General features: G+C 45.7%; 5 protein-coding genes across 5 annotated transcripts; 2 read left to right on the forward strand and 3 right to left on the reverse strand.

Moving 5' to 3' along the window:
• Positions 1–1,436: 1,436 nt before the first annotated feature.
• Positions 1,437–2,913, reverse strand: PHATR_18458 (predicted protein). The gene is made up of 7 exons (XM_002186258.1): positions 2,820–2,913; positions 2,493–2,696; positions 2,387–2,412; positions 2,271–2,300; positions 2,064–2,144; positions 1,837–1,922; positions 1,437–1,634 (listed from the first exon to the last, which is right to left on the reverse strand). The coding sequence occupies exons 1-7, from the start codon at positions 2,873–2,875 to the stop codon at positions 1,533–1,535; spliced, it is 585 nt and encodes a 194-aa protein (XP_002186294.1). The 5' UTR covers positions 2,876–2,913; the 3' UTR covers positions 1,437–1,532.
• A 4,988-nt stretch (positions 2,914–7,901) lies between these two features.
• PHATR_33150 (predicted protein) lies at positions 7,902–9,238 on the reverse strand (the record flags this gene model as incomplete). The annotated part of the gene is made up of 3 exons (XM_002186259.1): positions 7,902–8,246; positions 8,328–8,665; positions 8,833–9,238. The coding sequence occupies 3 exons, from the start codon at positions 9,236–9,238 to the stop codon at positions 7,902–7,904; spliced, it is 1,089 nt and encodes a 362-aa protein (XP_002186295.1).
• A 4,016-nt stretch (positions 9,239–13,254) lies between these two features.
• Positions 13,255–13,690, forward strand: PHATR_7088 (predicted protein; the record flags this gene model as incomplete). The annotated part of the gene is made up of 2 exons (XM_002185975.1): positions 13,255–13,298; positions 13,423–13,690. Coding segments are annotated over 2 exons (312 nt in total), but the record flags the coding sequence as incomplete, so codon positions are not given.
• Positions 13,691–14,072: 382 nt separating this feature from the next.
• PHATR_43838 (predicted protein) lies at positions 14,073–15,246 on the reverse strand. Its single transcript, XM_002186260.1, has one exon. The coding sequence runs from the start codon at positions 15,110–15,112 to the stop codon at positions 14,177–14,179; it is 936 nt and encodes a 311-aa protein (XP_002186296.1). The 5' UTR covers positions 15,113–15,246; the 3' UTR covers positions 14,073–14,176.
• Positions 15,247–16,252: 1,006 nt separating this feature from the next.
• PHATR_33153 (predicted protein) lies at positions 16,253–17,683 on the forward strand (the record flags this gene model as incomplete). Its single annotated transcript, XM_002185976.1, has 2 exons — positions 16,253–17,128; positions 17,228–17,683. The coding sequence occupies 2 exons, from the start codon at positions 16,253–16,255 to the stop codon at positions 17,681–17,683; spliced, it is 1,332 nt and encodes a 443-aa protein (XP_002186012.1).
• Positions 17,684–18,228: the final 545 nt, after the last annotated feature.

Genomic DNA, 18,228 nt, shown 5'->3' on the forward strand with positions numbered 1-18,228 from the left:
GTCAGAAATGGCTTGCTGATGTAGCCGGTCCTCTCCCCCGTATGAGTCTTATTCTGGGCGTACCGCACCAGTAAAAATTCGAGCGTTTCGTCGTACTCCACTGGGCTCCTGGCATTGATGTAGCTCGATGCCTTGTTGTTGCGTGACAGACTAACAACAGGCCGGCCCAGAAGATTCAACTCTTGTGTTATCTCGTCAGCATACACGGCTCCAAAGTCTCGAAAAGTACGGAAAATTGCGTTTTGCATCCTCGCGCGCAGCTGCCCACTCCAGTTTGGCTTCATGTCGGAGCATGTTAGTGGCGTTCAAACCGTATTACTGCTCTAGCCATCAAGCCAGTCCAAAGGCGTTCTCCAATTATTCTCAGATGGGTCACCACTGTACCAGCTAGCTGGACTAAAATGATCGGGGCGTCACTGTCAAAGTCGGAAACTTTACTCCGGACTGGTTTGCGGAAGTACCTTTCCGGCTTTTCCCTACGGCTCCTCAAGCTACCGATAGGGGATTCGTAACCGGCATGAAATACTAAAGACGGCTCTACACCAGGACACAGCTTGGTTGCTGTACCACTGTTGCCACCAGCATTTCTTGGTCGACAATCGGAGGATCTCGATCCCTGGAAGATCAGGGCGTGCAAAAGAGACGGTTCTACTTTGCCGTCCTGTAGATCGCGGACGACATCCCAGCTGACAAGAATGCTGATGCTTGATAGCAGGGCGACAACCGCCAAGATCAAGAGAATGGTATGAGCACGCTTGGTCGGCATAGTCGTACGACACATGGCATGGTGAGTGAGTTTGTTGAATCGAGCCTCGCCAAATAAAAATGCTCCTCTGGAGAGGGAGGGTACGAACACGGGGCCCTCAGGCGATTTCACGGTTGGATGTATTCTATTTTGTTGTGATGCGAAAGTTTTCAAAAGACTCATCCCAATTATGCCTATATGAAATTACCAATAATTGTACATATGGAACGCCAGAACGATGTTCTTATCACAATAATTATTTGAATAACAGTTATATTCGAGAACCAATTCGGTCGGTCAAGCGTCGTCCTTGCGTCATCCTTATTCGATTGGCACGGATATGTCACAGTGAGTTGGAACGAGATATCCCTCCCTCCTGGACCGCAATTTTTTCTTGACAGTGAGGCACCGACAAAATTAGCTCTCGGTCTCCGCGCTTTTCTACGAGAGCTGCCAAATCAGCAAGCATTTTGCATTATGTTTGTCCTCATGCACAGAGGAGTCGATGAAAAAAGCGTCGTGAAAAGAATGACTAACGATTTTCCTAGACGCTTCATTGCCTGATTCAATGGTTTGCTCTTCGCAATTAAACTCCAATTTGCCGGAAGAAAAAAAAACGACAGAACTGCCTAAGTCTGGGCTAAAAGGGGATAAGCCCCATACTAACAGATGCCGCGCACTGAAGGCGAATTGACTCAAAAAAATCCACATGTCTATATCAGTTTCTAGGATCAGCTGGACCAGGTTCTAAAGACTACGGTATATTTTTCAGTTGTTTCTCCCGAGTTTAAACTTCACCAGAATCAACCAAGGTAACCTTGGCCTTGGGCTGCCCTGAGTTCGTGCCCTGGGCTTCGACGGCCTTGACTACGTCTTCTCCTTCCAAAACCTGTAAAAGACAAAACAAGTTAGTCGAGAGGTGAGCTTACAGTTAGTCTTTCGTGTCACAAAACAAAGTCCCTACTAGGCACCCGAAACGAAATCACAACGGAATTTTCTCATCTTGGTCACCGTTGACCGGGCTGCACAGGTTCCCGTCCTTCCCTTTTCCAAAATATACCGGCTGGCGTGTGATACCTTAACCCACATACCTTGCCAAACACCACGTGGCGACCGTCCAACCACGACGTCTTGACAGTCGTAATGAAAAATTGCGATCCGTTCGTGTTGGGCCCGGCTTCAAGTGGAACGCGAGGCGAGTAAAGTCAGGAGTTGGCAGGTGTGAGACTCAATTGGGAAAATGTCATTGCAAAGATACCAAAAACTCGAGCCACGAATAGGACCATTGGTTGCTAGTGTGGTATCCGAACGTTCTTACCGTTGGCCATGCTGAGGTAGAGTGGTCCCTCGTGCTTGAGTTCAAAGTTTTCGTCGGCAAACTTTTCGCCATAGATGGATTCTATACATAGGGCGGAGAACGGAAAAGTTACAGTTAGTAGAATTGTATTGAGAAGACTTTCTGTGCGGCCGTAGCAGCGATATCCTTCCCGATTGGCGTCGAAGAATCGTAACAACAAAAGCTTACCTCCACCTCGTCCATTGCCCTGGGTAAAGTCTGGAAAAGACGGGCCACGCCAATATAAGATATACAGTTCTCAATAATTTGTAGCATGGAGCTATTTGGAAGCCGCTGAAACTTACCTCCTCCTTGGATCATAAAGTTGGGACTGAAATTTGTGGCAACAAACATGAGTCGCAAAACGGTGTCTCAGAAAACAAACTACCAGTCACAAACAGACTGACTTACATAATGCGGTGAAAGATAGACCCCTTAAAGTGCAGGGGCTTGCCGGCCTTACCCACACCCTTTTCACCCGTACAAAGGGAACGAAAGTTTTCGACGGTCTTGGGGACCACGTCGCCGAATAACCCCATGACAATGCGACCGCCACTGTCCGGGGCTCCCTCAATTTCCACATCAAAAAATACCTTGGTAGTGATTTTCACGTCGCTATGCCATTGTCACAAATACCCAAAGTAAGAACAGTCGTAGCCGGTGAGTCCTTCCTCCTGGTCACAATGGCGAAACTAAATGACCGACATGGACCGTCACGCGGACGTGCCGAGACCTTACCTTTCAGCAGCCGTCAAGGCCAGGAAAGCAAGAAGAGCTAAGAAGAAGCGCTGCATGGTATATCTGGGTATGTTTGACTGTTTTCACGAGATTGTTTAGATAGAGTATCCAATCAAGCGTTGGGACCGCGATGGGAATGTTTACTGTCAACTAAAGCGAGATAGCTGTCCTACCACGCGTACAAACGTAGTAGAATTCGTTGACTGTAAAAAACGCTGGTAGTACCACTAACTGTTGTCGCAAGGAACAGACAAAAGTACAGGACTCAGAAACATGTTTAGCATGCTTAATGCATGTACAAAATATGTTAGGAAAGGACACATAAATGTAGGTATCCAGTGAGATTGAATATTTACGGGAGCAGAACCGCAGGAATGTAGAGATGTGGTTCAATGGGCTAGAGAAGTTCTTACCCAAAGGAAAATAGTCAAATAAAGTTTGCATAATCTCAGAAGTTAGTGAAGTAGTAAGCTTACAACTCTAGATTGCTTGACTGATAGCGAGTGCAGTTGTGGACCCGAGATAGGCCACAACAAAACAAAATATGGAGCATCCAGCAATAGAAGTTCCTTGGGAGTTGACTTGCTGGTCATGGTGACCTTGTTCTAATGAAGGCAATTAGATTTCTTCTGAGGTGGTCTGTTGGCTGTGGAGGTTGGGATGTAACTTGTGATGGCAGGCAACGGTAGTGGCAATGAGATAGCATTGTGGTTTGTTTGGTGGGAACATGGTTGACTTTCTATTGTTCTATTGATGAGCTCTACAAACGCTAGAATGCAAATGATGAACAGTGATAAACTAATAAAATTTATAAGGCAATTTGAGAATTGCTATGACATTTGTGCAAATCAGCTGACTCTTTAAAGACTTTTTGAAATGACAACGGAAAGAATGAACAATACTCGCTTGCGATCGATATTTTTTGTAGCTGTTATGAGTTCTTTGGATACTATCAGTTCCGGTCGCAACAGGTTTGGCAAGCATTGATTGTATTGTCAACTGGAATGACAGTTTTGAATACTGGTTTGCATGATGACGCGCACTACTTGGGTTGTGACACCCAAGGGAAGCCTATTGAAGCTAATCTTGTGTGTTTGCCCACAAATCCCAACACGGATGGTTTCGGATAGGTGCAATCCCAGTTGTTTCTTCAGAAACAAAATGTGACTGTTTTGGGACTCAACCATTGCCATGAGGAGCATGGTAACTATAAGGAATGTGCCCATGGTGCCGTATTTTACACCATGGAGACAAATGAAGCGGACCACAATAGCACCTGGCAGATTGTGGGACCAAATGGAAAGTGAACAGATTAGCTTTAGTTTATAGCTAATAAATCTTAACCACAATTGTGTGGAAACCATATTTGCTAGTTTGTATCTCTTTGTTAGGAGCCAGACAAGTCTTGATCACCTTGTGCTGTCTTCAGAAGCCAGGAGATACTTGACAATTGACATCAATCCTAGGGACGTACCAAAACTTTGTCAATGCGCTCAAAAATACTTTTATGATTGCTCAGTTGTCAAATGATTGATACACAGTTACACCAGAGGCCTTTGCTCACCAATGGAATATTGGTTTCTCTGCTGCAACAGGGACATCTATGGCAACAACTCAGAGAGGAGTGAAAGATATCACCAGTTGCACCCTAGGTAAGAGAGTCAAACTGGTCACCACTCAGCTTAGATACCTTCATCTTTGAACAAGATTTGTATACCAACAAAGTGTTTTCTAACTTGGAGACTCTGCAAGGAATTACTCGTGCCCAGGTTTATGTCAAACAATATTGATTGGACATGCGTCTTTTTAAAGTCAAAATCTGAAGCTCACAGTATCTTGGACTTATTATTTGCTATTTCAGATGGTGCAAAATGATTGGCGCAGGGTGAATTCAGACAAAAGGTTTGTGCTGCAGGAGATTGTAACTGGACCTGTTCAGAGTTAAGATCAGCTGAAGAAAGTAGGGAGTAAGTAGTACAAGATACCATCTGACCGTTCATAGCTGGTATTTGTGAACACGTGACATCACCAATATTGTAGGAAGGACCAAGCCAGCAACCAAGTATCTGGAAATTTGCTGGATTCATATTTACAACCAATCATACCAAGCACTCAAGCAACGGTTAGACTTCATTTTGGTCAGATATCAAGAAGGAATTGACAAATTATACGCCAGCATTTAAAGTTCTTGATCACAATGCGTCTGAGCCAATTGGTCACAGTTGAATTACCCTCTCACGTGATTCTTGATATAAAAATGGACGTCACTTGCAAAGCCAGATTTGTTGCCGGGGGACACGTCACTGATTTGCCAAGTCAGGTTACCTATGCTAATGTTGTCTCGCGTAATAGTGTTCGCATTGTTCTCCTTATTGCATTATTGAATTAATTGCAGATGCTTGGTGCTTATGCGCAGAATGCATATTTGAATGCCAGCTTGTGAAAAGGTTTATACTGCATGCAGCCCTAAGTTTGATACTTCTGTTGAAAGTTGCTATGCACTTACTGTTTGTGAGTTGTATGGGTTGAAGTGGAGCAGCTTGGCATGCCCACTTAGCTGCAAAAATGATAAATTATAGCCCCACAATGCTACAATTTGACACTACTTTGTAGATAAAATTGCTTCTTTTAGCATTGTTTGTTGGAACATCTATCTAGGATCCACTAGCTCTAGATCTTGGCCTTGTTGCCATTTCCTTTTTCTTGGCTCTGTTGTAGGACAGACGCAGTGGCCAGACAACTGTCCTTGTTGGGTTCAATACCCATGTGTGGCATGCCGGAGGAAAATACAAAGCGTCTCATAAGAAACCAAATATTTGCTTTATGCATCCAAATGTTTGCAATATACACAACTCTGGTTTCCGTTGCATGAGGCATATAAGACGATTTGCCTAATCAAACCTGATATGCTAGGAACGAAATATTCCTGATTTCCATACGGTTTCCCTAGATGAAAGTTGTTACTGGTGACACCATCCAAACTCGACAGTTTGGCAATCACTTGATCCAATTGTCTCGACAAAAACTATGTCAATGGTTCAACAGTACATTGGCTACAGGGTCCCTGCAATTGTACATTCTGTTTCCAATACAAAAGGTCTCATTTTGGAATCTACAGGTCTCGACTTATGTTTACAGTTATAGTGAAAATTATGCTGCAATTGACAACAAGTTCAACAAGGGTGCAGGTTGGTCAAATTTTTACGGTGATGTGAAAGGAGCCTATTCCAAGAACCATATTTTAAGGTGGTAGAGATTACAGGTTTTGTGGATGCTGACCATGCAGGAGACCGTGTACTTGTTGTTATCTAAAAAGGTGTTTTGATTTATATCAATTCCGATTATTTAGTTTTCGAAGAGTCAGAATTCAGTTGAAACATCTACTTTTGGAAGTGAGTTTGTTGCATAAAGATTGCCACTAAGATGATACAAGGTCTACGGTACAACTTACCTATGATGGGTATTCCTATTGATGGACCAGCTAGAGTACTTTGCACCAATATGTCAGTTATTTACAATGCTGTGGCACCGGAATAACTATTGACAGTGAAGAAGAAAAATAATGCTATTGTGTATCACATTGTACAAGAGAATGTTGCAATGAAGCTCATCAAGGTTGCTTAGAGCTGTTGCAATAAACACCAATGTACACCATATGGACAAAAGGGCTGCTAGGAACAGAGCCTGGTAAACAGGAGAGGGCATTATTACAAACAACTGGCAATACACCTAAGGGACTAAGGGACTGTAAAACTCTACTTGTTGGCAATGCTCCCCTTGGGTTAGGCAGTGGACACAAGGACCTATGCGTAAACTAGCAGTATGGATCAGAGAACTTATAAAACAGTGATTGAAGAGTTAGTGCTTAGACTAATTTTTGTTGCTCCTCCAATTTGCCAAGATACAACAAACCCTGAGGACCAAACTCAAACGTACACAAATATCTTTCTTCCGTCATAGTATCCTTATACCATGACGCGCGCTCACATATACTTGTAGTGGAACCGGAAATACCTTTCACAACATGCATGGCGCGGAAATGGAGCACATCCATTTACATCCGTTAGCCAGGCAATAAGTATTGTCAGTCCCTCTCCGTTGCCACTGTCAGAACACAACACGTTCAGTCGCGTTCTTTGCAACGCACAATACATCATTGTATCTAGGGGCTCCATGCAATAAGACCGAGTTAACTTCCATACAACTCACTTCTCCCTTATGAACACTCCAACTTCCGTTCACCATGTTGAGGTCTAGAGGACGGACATCATTAGGAGACATGTCGCATGGTACTATACCGTGACAAGAGCCGTTGGACTTGAATTTAGCTGATGCACTTACAAAGGTCCAACCAGGTCCAAAACAACAGAACACTATGCGTCAAATTCTATGGTGATTCATGTCAAGAAGAAGAGTTTTCCAACTGTCCCGTTCTCAACAAAGTCAATGTTGGGACAAATTGCGTATGCTTTTATTGCATGCAGTGTCAAAGTTTTTATTTTACGATTGTGGATCCCTATTCTCCCGTTGATTTTAGGGGGGACAAATCTCTCCTGTATAATTCTATGGTTTCAATGTGAGGGGACTAGAAAACCCCTATGTCAAGCATCCATGTGATTGTTATTCCTAAGTCTACTGGACAAGTCTATAAGCTTTATATTTTGTCTTTTAGCAGCCTACAAAAGCATCTATGATCCTTTGGTTCCTTAGGGACAATTCTAGCCCATTGTTCTCACAGTTCCCTACTGGAAAGGGAACAGTGACAGAGCCAAATCCTTTCCAGCCTCATCTTAAGGATGACAAATAGATTGGAAGCATTGGTTTCTTTGGAGTACATCTACTTGCTATCAATTGGATTTCAATCATGTCCTCAAGATTAAAGACTGGTTTACTGAGATTTAGCTTTCAGTCAACTAAGTTTGGTTGTCATAGCCTGCAAGTACAAAAAAGTCAACAATTACAAGCCTTGCTTGTTTAAATCAGCTGCTGTAGTGTTGGTGTAGTAGCGCTCAAAATGAAAGCGGTACTTGAGATCTGGATGTGTGTAGTTGTAGCTGTTGAATGTGCTATTCCCATTTGATATCATTGCTGTATAAGGTCGAACCCTTGTGGCATTTCCAAGTAGGCCAGCCCAAATAAAAAAAGAGATTTGGCCGTGCCAACCAACTCCTTTTGGGCATACAGCAAGAAGCAAAAATCCGCAACCCCCGATCGTGGCTCCGTGACTCGAACCCGAAGCTGTCGCTTCTCAAGAGCGTCCACAATCATTTGCGTTCGAAAATCATCGGAGAATCGTGATGCAATAGCTACTTTGTCGCCAGGATTCAAATGCGCAAACAACTCATTTGCCACTTGCTCAGGAGCTAGCTCTTCGTAGCCTGCACGATGTCGTAGTCTACCACTTTCCCTAATAAAATTGCGAAAATGCTTGAAATACAAAAAGACTCAGTGAGAAAGTCTTGCGAAATCTTTTTCCTGTACATGCTTGTTAGCTGAAATACCACTTACAAAAACGGATTCATCCGGGTTGGGTACATCCATGCAGCAGCTTTTATCAAAATGGTATATTCTGCGAATGTCGTTATAATACTTGTCCACAATGAGGTCTTTTGCGCTCATTTGATGTGTAGTTAGGAAAGGAATGGTGATGTAACCATTCCTTTGCCCCATGTTTGTGTGATTGGCAGCGTAAAGACTCACAAAAGATTTCAAACCTTGGTCAAGCGGTCCCTTCTTGTCTATTTGAAAAACTCTCTTCTCGGCAATGATTCTGTCTGGCCCACGCTGTTTCAAAGACTGCAACTCCTTAGTGATACTGTCAGTATTTCCGGCCGAAAAATTGAAGTCTTGCAAGTATGGAAAACAGTGTGTCGCATCCCTTCTGCGCTCGTCCACTTAGCATGTATCACTCCGTGTCTCAGCATGACGGTGGCGTTTAAACCAAATTCCCGCTCCAGCCACCATGCCAGTCCAAACCCTCAAGCCATATGGCCCAGATTATTTGCTAGCTCACCCCCAAGCTGGACAAGAATTGTCGGGGAGTCGATGCTATAATCAGAAGAGTTACTCCAGACTGGTTTGCGAAAGTCTTTTTCCGGCTCTTTACCGTTCCTTTCCAGTCTAGTATCGCTTCGAATGGGCCCTGTCTGATATTCCGCCATGCTATCATCCGATGTTTCAATGTATTGCTCTGCGGATTTGTTGGAGCTGAAAGCGAACGGATCATGAGCGGAAATAATCTGGAAATTGGCCTCGGACCGAAATAAAGTGTCCATATTCATTAGTGAATCCTTGAGCTGGGCAGTGGTACCTTGAATGTTCTGGACTGTTCCCTGAGCAGTAAAGATTCCTGCAATGGATAGGAAGGCAGCAGAAGCCGTAAGTGCAAAGAGACCGGCAACTCCCTTAGTTGACGCCATGTTAGAAAAAAGATAAACAGAATATTGTTGAGAGAGTGTGGGAGATGTGCAAAGGAATTCTGAATACTAAATCTTTTTTGAAGCCTTACTCACTGTCAGGGTACTTTGTTTCACGTTTCGGGCAAATGAAATACTAAACTCGTGATAAAACATATGCCACGATGCTCATGATTATACATATACAATATTTGTGGGTCCCAGAATGCCTTCTTTGACAGATTCTTTTCCTAGTTTCTTGCAATAGGTAATGCAAATTAGTCTCGGGACTACTAACTTTCTAGTGTACATAAGGTATTCCATTTCTTGCTGGCAGTATGAGGAGGGAAGGAATATGACTAAACTAACAGAAGGGGTTAAGTATGGATCGGTCGACTTACCCATTGAGTTTCAGAAGCCTGATTAGCATGAGAGAGCTCTAATAGCTCAATCACTTAGAAACAAAAAAGTGTCTACTGCGCTCCCGGCCAAAAGCGGAATCCTCACCCCGGAAAGGCAAGAGCTTTTATCAACTGTACCCTGGTAACAGCAAACTGAAGTCCAATCCGATGGTAGAGAAGAGGTCTTGATCCGTAGCAGCAAACGAAAGTCCAATCCGTGGGTAGAGAAGAGATCTATTTCCACCGCTGGAAGTACACAGAGTTCAAACTCCGAACGCTGGTGTGGTGTATACAGGGATATTTCCTTTGCGTCATCGCTTCGGAAATTGACCGTTGTTGATACCTGCTACCAGCACAACACACCCTTGAAAAAAAAAGGCTTGAACGAGACCACGCCGCAATCGATCGGATACTTCTCTCTCCGTACACGACAGACAGATTTACTTACCCTGGCCCAGGTTCTTCCTCTTTCTAACTTGCTCTCCTTCCTACTACTTGCCCGTGAAGGAAATGAGTATGCCGACCCAAACGACGTTTTACATTTCGCGAGTTTAGACTTCACCAAAATTAACCAAGGTAACCTTGGCCTTGGGCTGCCCCGAGTTCATGCCTTGGCTTCGACGGCCTTGACTACGTCTTCTCCTTCCAGAACCTGTAAAAGACAAAACAAGATAGTCGAGACGTGAGCTTACAGTCAGTCTTTCGTGTCACAAAACAAAGTCCCTGCTCTAGGCCCCGAAACGGAATTGCAACGGAATTTTCTCATCTTGGCCACCTTTGGCCGGGCTGCACGGGTTCCCGTCTTCCCCTATTCCAAAGTGTATTGGCTAGCGTGTGATACCTTAACCCACATACCTTGTCAATCACCACGTGGCGACCGTTCAACCACGACGTCTTGACAGTCGTAATGAAAAATTGCGATCCGTTCGTGTTGGGCCTGCCTTTTAGTGGAACGCAAGGCAAGTAAATCAGTAGATGGCAGGTGTGAGACTTGATCAGGAAAATGTCATTGCTAATATAACAAGAACCCAAGCCACAAATAGGACCATTGGTTGCTAGTGTGGTATCCGACCATTCTTACTGTTGGCAATACTGAGGTAGAGTGGTCCCTCGTGCTTGATTTCAACGTGTCATTGACAAACTTTTCGCCATATCCGGATTCTACACGTAGGGAAACGGAAAAGTTACAATTAGTACAATTTTCTTGAGAAGAGTTTTTGTGCGATCGTAGCAGCAATGTCTTTCACGACAGGCGCAGACGAAAAGTTGCAACAGAAACTTACTTCTACCTCGTCCATTGCCCTGGGTGAAGTATGGAAAAGTCGTGCAAAGCCAAAATAAGGTATTATTCTCAATAATTTGTGGCACGGAGCTAATTGGAAGCCGCTGAAACTTACCTCCTACCTATATCATAAAGTTAAGACTGAAATTCGTGGCAAAAGAGATTACAAAATGATATAAAAATCTCAACGATTTGTGGCATGCGAGCTATTTGGAAGCCGTACAAAGTTACCTCCTCCCTGGATCATAAAGTTGAGACTGACATTTGACGTCAAAGTCGGAAGAGCTACTCCGGACTAGTATGCAAAAGTATGTTCCGGGCTCACTACCGCCACTTTCCGGGATACAGTATTTTCTACCGGACCCTGTCCGAGAATCGAAAGTCTGAGCTCTCACTATTTCTGTATTTTGCTTCGCGGATATGTTGCTGCCAAGAGCGACTGTATTGTGTACGGAGTGCGACTGGAAATTGGCCTCTTGACTTGACTATTTTATGTACATGTACTAATCTTTCTTTGATATGGGTGTTGCTACCTCGAAAAGTCTGGACTTTTCCCTGAGTGAAGACTCCTGCAATGCATAGGATGGCAGCAGATGCTGTGGCAGGGACAATCTGGAGATGGTCAATATGTAAAATAAACTTGAATACTCGACTCGACCTAGATAACATACACGGGGTGATTTTGTTACCACATCTGGAGCCCGAGAAAAACGACATACTTACATGACCCATGGATAAATGTGGATGGAAAAATATATTTCCCGGTCAGTCGATTAGTGCCTGAGCAGGCATTTTCTGCACTACTTTTTCAACTATAGTAAATTCTACTCGGGACTGTTTTCTTTTTCTTTCATGTTTGGTGTACGATTTCTGGAATACAGGAGAACATCGGAAAAGAATGCGGCTTGTTGAAGAGGACGTTTCCCACCTGCCCGCGAATGGGATAGCCTCCATTATTTCCCAATCAAATTATTTACAGTCAACAGAAAATCTGACAGACTTCATTGGAACCCCTCCCCTACAAATGACAGGAGGACTGGGATTTTCCACCTATCCGAAGTGCAACCCTCAGGTCGAGAAGATGATGATTCCGATCTGTGCAAGTGCACACCGCGAGAGTTCACAATAGCTGTGGTGTGACTGTGAATCCCTTGACATTTCCTTTGCGTCACCCACCGCAAGCTTTGCATTCATCCAAACCCCATTTCGGTGGAGGGATGCTTCGACGACCGTAGACAGAATCATTCCCGCTATCCGTCGTATCCCTTTCGTTTTTCCGAAAATTAGAGTACGAAATTCCGATCCTTGGGTGCGTCGTCGCTGTCTATCCATATCTTCAGCAGTCGTGCCGAACAAAGAAAAAGGACTCCGAAGCAGCACATAGGCAATTTTAAGCCAACGGTGCAGTAAAGTCTTTGCACAACCTCTCGTTGGCCTCACAGAAGGCATCACCGACTACAACAGGTGTTATTGACTAAGGGCTTTCCGTAAGAATTGCGCTTCTCTCGCTTCTAAGAGGAGGTAAAATCACTGATCCACGTATTTGGTCCAGCAATACCATGCCGAAGAACAGCGAACGTGCGAGTACAACGACGGTAAAAAGTAATTCGCCAAGCATACCCATGATCGATGGCCATACCGAAGCACACTTGCTCAACACAGCCAAAAACGTGGTACTCAAGAAAACCAAAGATTCTATTGTCCTCGACGTGGAAGCAGAGAAGCGCATCCCCAAGTTTGACCAATCGGGTACGTAGCCTTCGAGTGTGCAACCGGGAACCTTTCATTTCAACCTTCAGCTTCGCTTATCCGTCTATCGTTTCAAATTAGAACTGACGATCGGTAAAGTCTTGGGCCGTGGAGGATTTTGCGTCGTCAGCGAGGTGGTGCGAATTAAACTATGGGACGTCGCCGGAAAACCTCAAGCCAGCGGCGTGGGCAGTGAGCGTAGTGAAGACTTTGGCTTTGACGACGAACACCGTATACACAACATTACGCAGGATCGTGGCTTTATGCAAACCTACTGCGTTCGTCAGGGCAAGGATTGCCGGTACGCCATCAAATGTGTGCAGGACTCGTCCCGCAACGACGCGCAAACCTTTATTAACGCCGTGGTCGATCTGGCGGTGGAGTCGCGCTTCCTTGCCGTCGTCCGACATCCCAACATTATCAAAATGCGCGCCGTCGCGAGCGGGACGCCCTATACCGCCCGCTTCTTTGTCGTCTTGGACAAGTTGTACGATATTCTGTCCACACGACTGCATAAATGGAAGGCGGCCAGATTCAAGGGCATTAAGAAACTCTTGGATCGCGGCGGGAAAAAGGAATTGGCCTTTTGGTGCGAAAGGTGCACGGTGGCCTACGATTTGGCCTCTGCACTCAAGTATCTGCATGATCTCAAGTAAGTCGGAAACCGTTGACACGGACTAGGGCACGGTTAATTGGCGACGGGTTTGTGTGATTCTTGCATTTGTTTTGTACCAAGCATCTTACTCACAGCTTGCTTTGCGTGGCTACCCCGGCAGCATCATTTACCGCGATTTGAAACCGGACAATATTGGTTTTGACGTACGCGGCGACGTGAAAATTTTTGATTTTGGACTAGCCCGGGAGTACGATCGCAGCATATCCACATCTGCCGATGGCACGTACAAAATGACGGGTGATACGGGTAGTCCCCGGTACATGGCCCCGGAAGTGGCGCTCGAAAAACCGTACAACAATTCCGTCGACGTTTATTCGTTCGCTATTTTGACGTGGCAAATACTGGAAATGGCCATGCCGTTCGAAGGCTTCACCATGGCGATGCTCCGGAAAAAGGTGGTGCTCGGTGGATCCCGCCCCAAGTGCGATTCCAGCTGGCCGCAGGGTATAACGAAAATCTTGCAGTCGGCGTGGAACGGCCAGCTGCAAAAGCGACCCACAATGGACGACGTTTCGGTGGTGCTACGAGATGAAATCAATCGTATTTCGGATCAGGAAGTGGTGGATATCATTGACGCATCTCGCAAGAGTGAAATGTCGATGCGTATGGGAGGAAGTTAGCGCCGTGGTGTGTCGTCCACGGCCATTGTTCGCCTGCGCGTCGTAGCCACGGAGCGATCCCGCCCACCTCTGTCCTATTTTTTGGTTCTGTGAACTAGTACTGTGCTTCGAGAAAGAGTAAATTTGATATAATGAAGTAACTCGAACTTTTTGGAAAATAGTTGGAAACCGTACGGTGTACAGCCTTATTTATTTCTGCGAGTGTTTGGGTACGATTAGAACCGGTGTGACGGGCTATACCCTTCGGCGTCCGCGACTAAGGACAAAGACGGCAGCCGCGGCGGTGGCACCGAGCGCGTTTAAAAGTTTCAATTCACTACCGAGCAGTTTAGTGAGACTTTCCGTCACATTCCCTTGCTGTCCCGTGAGCAACGCGACCATGGGTAGATTGGACGTTTGCGACGCGTAGACGGGATCGTAGTGTCCACCCAATCCCCGCCGAAAGCGACTGTCTTGGTGCGCGCCCCCAATCCAGGCCACGGCGGCGGGACCGGTCCACCAAAGGGCCAGAGGGACACTGCGTTGGAGACCGGCCACGCCGAGACCGATTGCCGCGAAACTCCAGAGACCAGGGTGTCGGGAAACGCGATCCAAACCCACCACGGCCGCGCCGTCAGCTTTGTGGTGCGACTGGTCCGTAAAATCGAACGGACACCGTATTTGAAATCGGTACGAGCGGGACGGTGCAGCCGCGGTGGGTGTCGGTGTTCCGGCAATCGGAGTAGTCGCAGTCGTAACCCTAGTAGTATCCACAGTCGTGCGGTCGGTGCTCTCGGGAGGAGGGGCGTCCACCAGAGCGACCGGTATTTGTAATTTGGGCAAGGCTTGCGACGCCATGACGAGACCGAGAGAGAGCAACGTCCAGGACGCCACGAGACGTGGGATCGGAGGGACGGTGCCCCGAAAGGCTGCCGGGTGGACCGAGCCGTGCGCTTCGGCGTGCGCACCGCGCGTCAGGACGTAGTAGCCGTAGGCGATCGAGGCCGTGGCGGCGGTGGAACAGAGTCCGTACGCCATATGGTATTGCTCTTCTCCACCGAGTTGTTGGATGAGATAGGTGCGATTCTCCGACAAGAGCGTGTTCTCCGCTACGAAGAGGCCCCAACCCGCCACGGCCCACCGCCACTGCGGAGATTTCCTAAACGTGCCAGCGACGGCTGCCGAAGACATACTGGTGCCCGACGAAGACGACTGTGCAGCAAGGGCCTTGGTGGGATTCGGGTAGACCAGTAGAACTGTAGCTGTAGCTGTAACACCTGCACTCACACCTACACGTAGACACACTCTACGGAATAGTCTTGGCAGGAGATGGACCCAAATATGCCGGTGCCTTGGACAACGGAGGCGCTATTTACAGTAGCGAGACAAGGAATGTCCACCAACGGAACGGTGCGGCTGACGCTGACTGTGAGTCGGACCTGGTGCAACCCCATCGATCGATCAGGGTTGGGCGAGAGGAACATATGCTGAGTCGGGGTTGGTACCTCCTCATATCTAGTCGGCAGTTCGGTACTTTGGAATTGGGTTAGCACAGTCCGCTATCGTAGAAAAGCTGCTAGGGATTATAGTTAGCGAAACGTTTGCGACTAATTGTAAGCGATCTATAGACTCTCTTACAGGAAGCGAAGTTCTCCGTTACTGCTCTGCACAATTAACCCACAATGGTTGTCTTAGCAGTAGTATTGCACCACTTACTAGGGCGCTTACAACAATCTAACGTTCGAGTGCATTCAATCGCTAGATTATAGTTTAATTGCGTGTATAATCCATACTGTTTCCTGCTCATTGGAAACCATACTAACAGTAAATCCATGGGACTTGACGTATGAAAATGAATGTTGTGAGATCCATTGTTAGAATTGGAGTTCTTGCCAATCTCACGTAATTCTGTGTAGAGAGATTCTTGTTATCCTAATATGAAATATAAATGCTACTTTCGTGAACCCTTCTTGATTAAGGCTCCCTTCATATATTTGACCTTGATTAATGTACTGCGACGCCAGGGTTTCTTGGTTGGGTTTATCCGTCGCTTAAGTCATAAATAAGAGTTATTCGCGTATGACGAAACATGAATTCGTATACATATGAAAAGTCTCTACGCTGCCATCACCAAAATTTATTAATATGTAACACTAGGTAATAAGAATGACTATGAATGCAATCACGGACACACACAAATTACAGTATTTCATTTTTTTTAGCGCGTGACTCTGGTAAAAATCTTCTCGAATCTTTCTTATATTCACTGTCAGGTATGCACAGTCCGCTTTCCGTTTGTACACTGCTCTCCGAAATTTGCAATGCTCCATGATGTCGACCGGGACAAAAAACAGCTTCTTCGCCACCACAGTCTGCGTTGCCTTGTTTTGCTTTGTAAGAGCCCTTACCTCTTTGGGTACTGTCCAGAATCTCCAAGTCTTCGATACCGAACTCAAAGACATAGCAGAAAGCGTTCATTCACTTTCGGTCCACGGGACCGGTGCTGACAGCAACAACTCATTGCCAAAGGCAAAACCTGATGATGTCTACGTATTAGAATCAAAGACCAAGGCTGCAGTCCGTGAAAGTAGCCTCAGGGAAAGCACTCTGGTCACCAATGCCGGTATCGAATTTCGGAAACCAATATGGAGTAACGCTTCCAGCTTTGACAATGGCGCACCGAGCATTCTTGTCCAACTCAACGGAGAATTGGCAAACTATCTCGGATTTATTGCCAAGGCTTTTGGACTGGTGTGGTGGCTGGAGCGGGAGTATGGTGTGAATCCTACAATTGTGCTGAGACATCAACAGCATCCCAAATGGGTTGGTGCTCACGCGGATGTTACTCGATGTTTTCCGTACTTGAGAGACTTTAATTTTGGGGCCGGAAATACTCGGGATATAAGCAAAGAACTGAGTGTTCTGAGTCAATCTCATCAACAAAGCAATGGTACGGCTGAAAGAGTTGTTGATATCAGGAGCGAAGTGCCATACGACAAAACAATCCAGTCCTTTTTGAGTCTCTACGCGAAGAGCCACATCCACATTGGGGGAGAAAAGAGCCGTATCAACATACCTTTTCTGACCACTAAGCAAATGAGTTGCAGAGACCTCATAGTGGACAAGTACTATGACGATATTCGAAGAATATACCGATTTGACAAAAGCTGCTGCGTTGATGTACCCGACCCGGATGAATCTGTCTTTGTAGGTAGCTATTGCCAATCAGATATGTGCAGATTTTGGCGTTTCCGTCACTGACTTTTCTTTGTTTTGCTGTGCTAGCATTTTCGCAACTTTGTAAAGGAAAGGTCTGGACTACGAAAGCAACCTGGATATGAAGAGCTTGCTCCGGAGCAAGTGGCGAACGAGCTGTTTGCGCATCTGAATCCGGGCGACAAAGTAGCAATAATCTCTCGCTACCCCAATGACTTCCGAACCCAAATGATTGTGGGCGCATTTGAGAAGCGGAAGATTCGGGCTCGAGTTGTAGAGCCACGGTCCGGGGTGGCAGACTTTTGCTTTTTGATGCATACGCAAAAGGAGATGGTTGGCACGGCTTGGTCTACTTATTTTCTTTGGGCTGGCCTGCTCGGAAATGCTACAAGCGTACGACCGTATACAGCCATTGTACCTGGTCGGAACAGCAAAATCGACTCTCACAATTTTACGCATCCAGACCTCAAATCCCGTTTTCGTTTTGAGCACTATATCAGCAACTTTACTGCTGGGGATCTACGTAAACCAAAAGGTGAACAATAGAATGGGCCTCGTTTATCCTCAAGCATGGAGTGGCCGAAAGGATGCAATTCCTGTGCAATTTGGTAACCTATGGCAATTTTGGGGGCGAAAGGCACACTGTCTGTTTTGAAGAAACTGGCAATCAAGCGAGGCGAACAGGTAGATTCTTTCCTGCTTCACTGCAAAGAATCCATCTTTTTCTTTTTTTGTTGTGCTTGACTCTGTTAGTTTCCCGAAATTGATTTCTCAAATACCCAGCTAGTTCAATCATTTTCAATAGGGATTTGGAAATCAAATCTCATTGTTCTGCGCTCAACTTGTTGACTACTAGAGATGCACGGGATTTTTCAAGCCGCTGGCTCTCCATTATCTGTAATCTAGATTGAATTATCTAGAATATATACTTCAAACATGTGTGATTGGAATGTAAAGGATGTAGGTGTCCATTGACTAGGACTATTTGGATCTATCTTGCACTGTCCTAGATGAGCCAGTCAATATTGCAATGCAACACCAATACTGTCAAACAGCTTGTACAGATAGTCCTATGTTGGAGAATCTTGTAC

The sequence above is a fragment of the Phaeodactylum tricornutum genome, chromosome 3 (assembly GCF_000150955.2).
Source record: "Phaeodactylum tricornutum CCAP 1055/1 chromosome 3, complete sequence".
Taxonomy (NCBI): domain Eukaryota; phylum Bacillariophyta; class Bacillariophyceae; order Surirellales; family Neidiaceae; genus Phaeodactylum; species Phaeodactylum tricornutum.

Excerpts from the sequence above, each read along its gene's own strand:
- PHATR_18458 (XM_002186258.1), bottom strand. The coding sequence starts at position 2,875 with ATGCAGCGCTTCTTCTTAGCTCTTCTTGCTTTCCTGGCCTTGACGGCT. Across the intron at positions 2,301-2,386 it reads CTTTATGATCCAAGGAGGAG|ACTTTACCCAGGGCAATGGA; the intron begins GTAAGTTTCAGC and ends CGTCTTTTCCAG. Across the intron at positions 1,635-1,836 it reads GCCACGTGGTGTTTGGCAAG|GTTTTGGAAGGAGAAGACGT; the intron begins GTATGTGGGTTA and ends TGTCTTTTACAG.
- PHATR_43838 (XM_002186260.1), bottom strand. The coding sequence starts at position 15,112 with ATGTCTTCGGCAGCCGTCGCTGGCACGTTTAGGAAATCTCCGCAGTGG.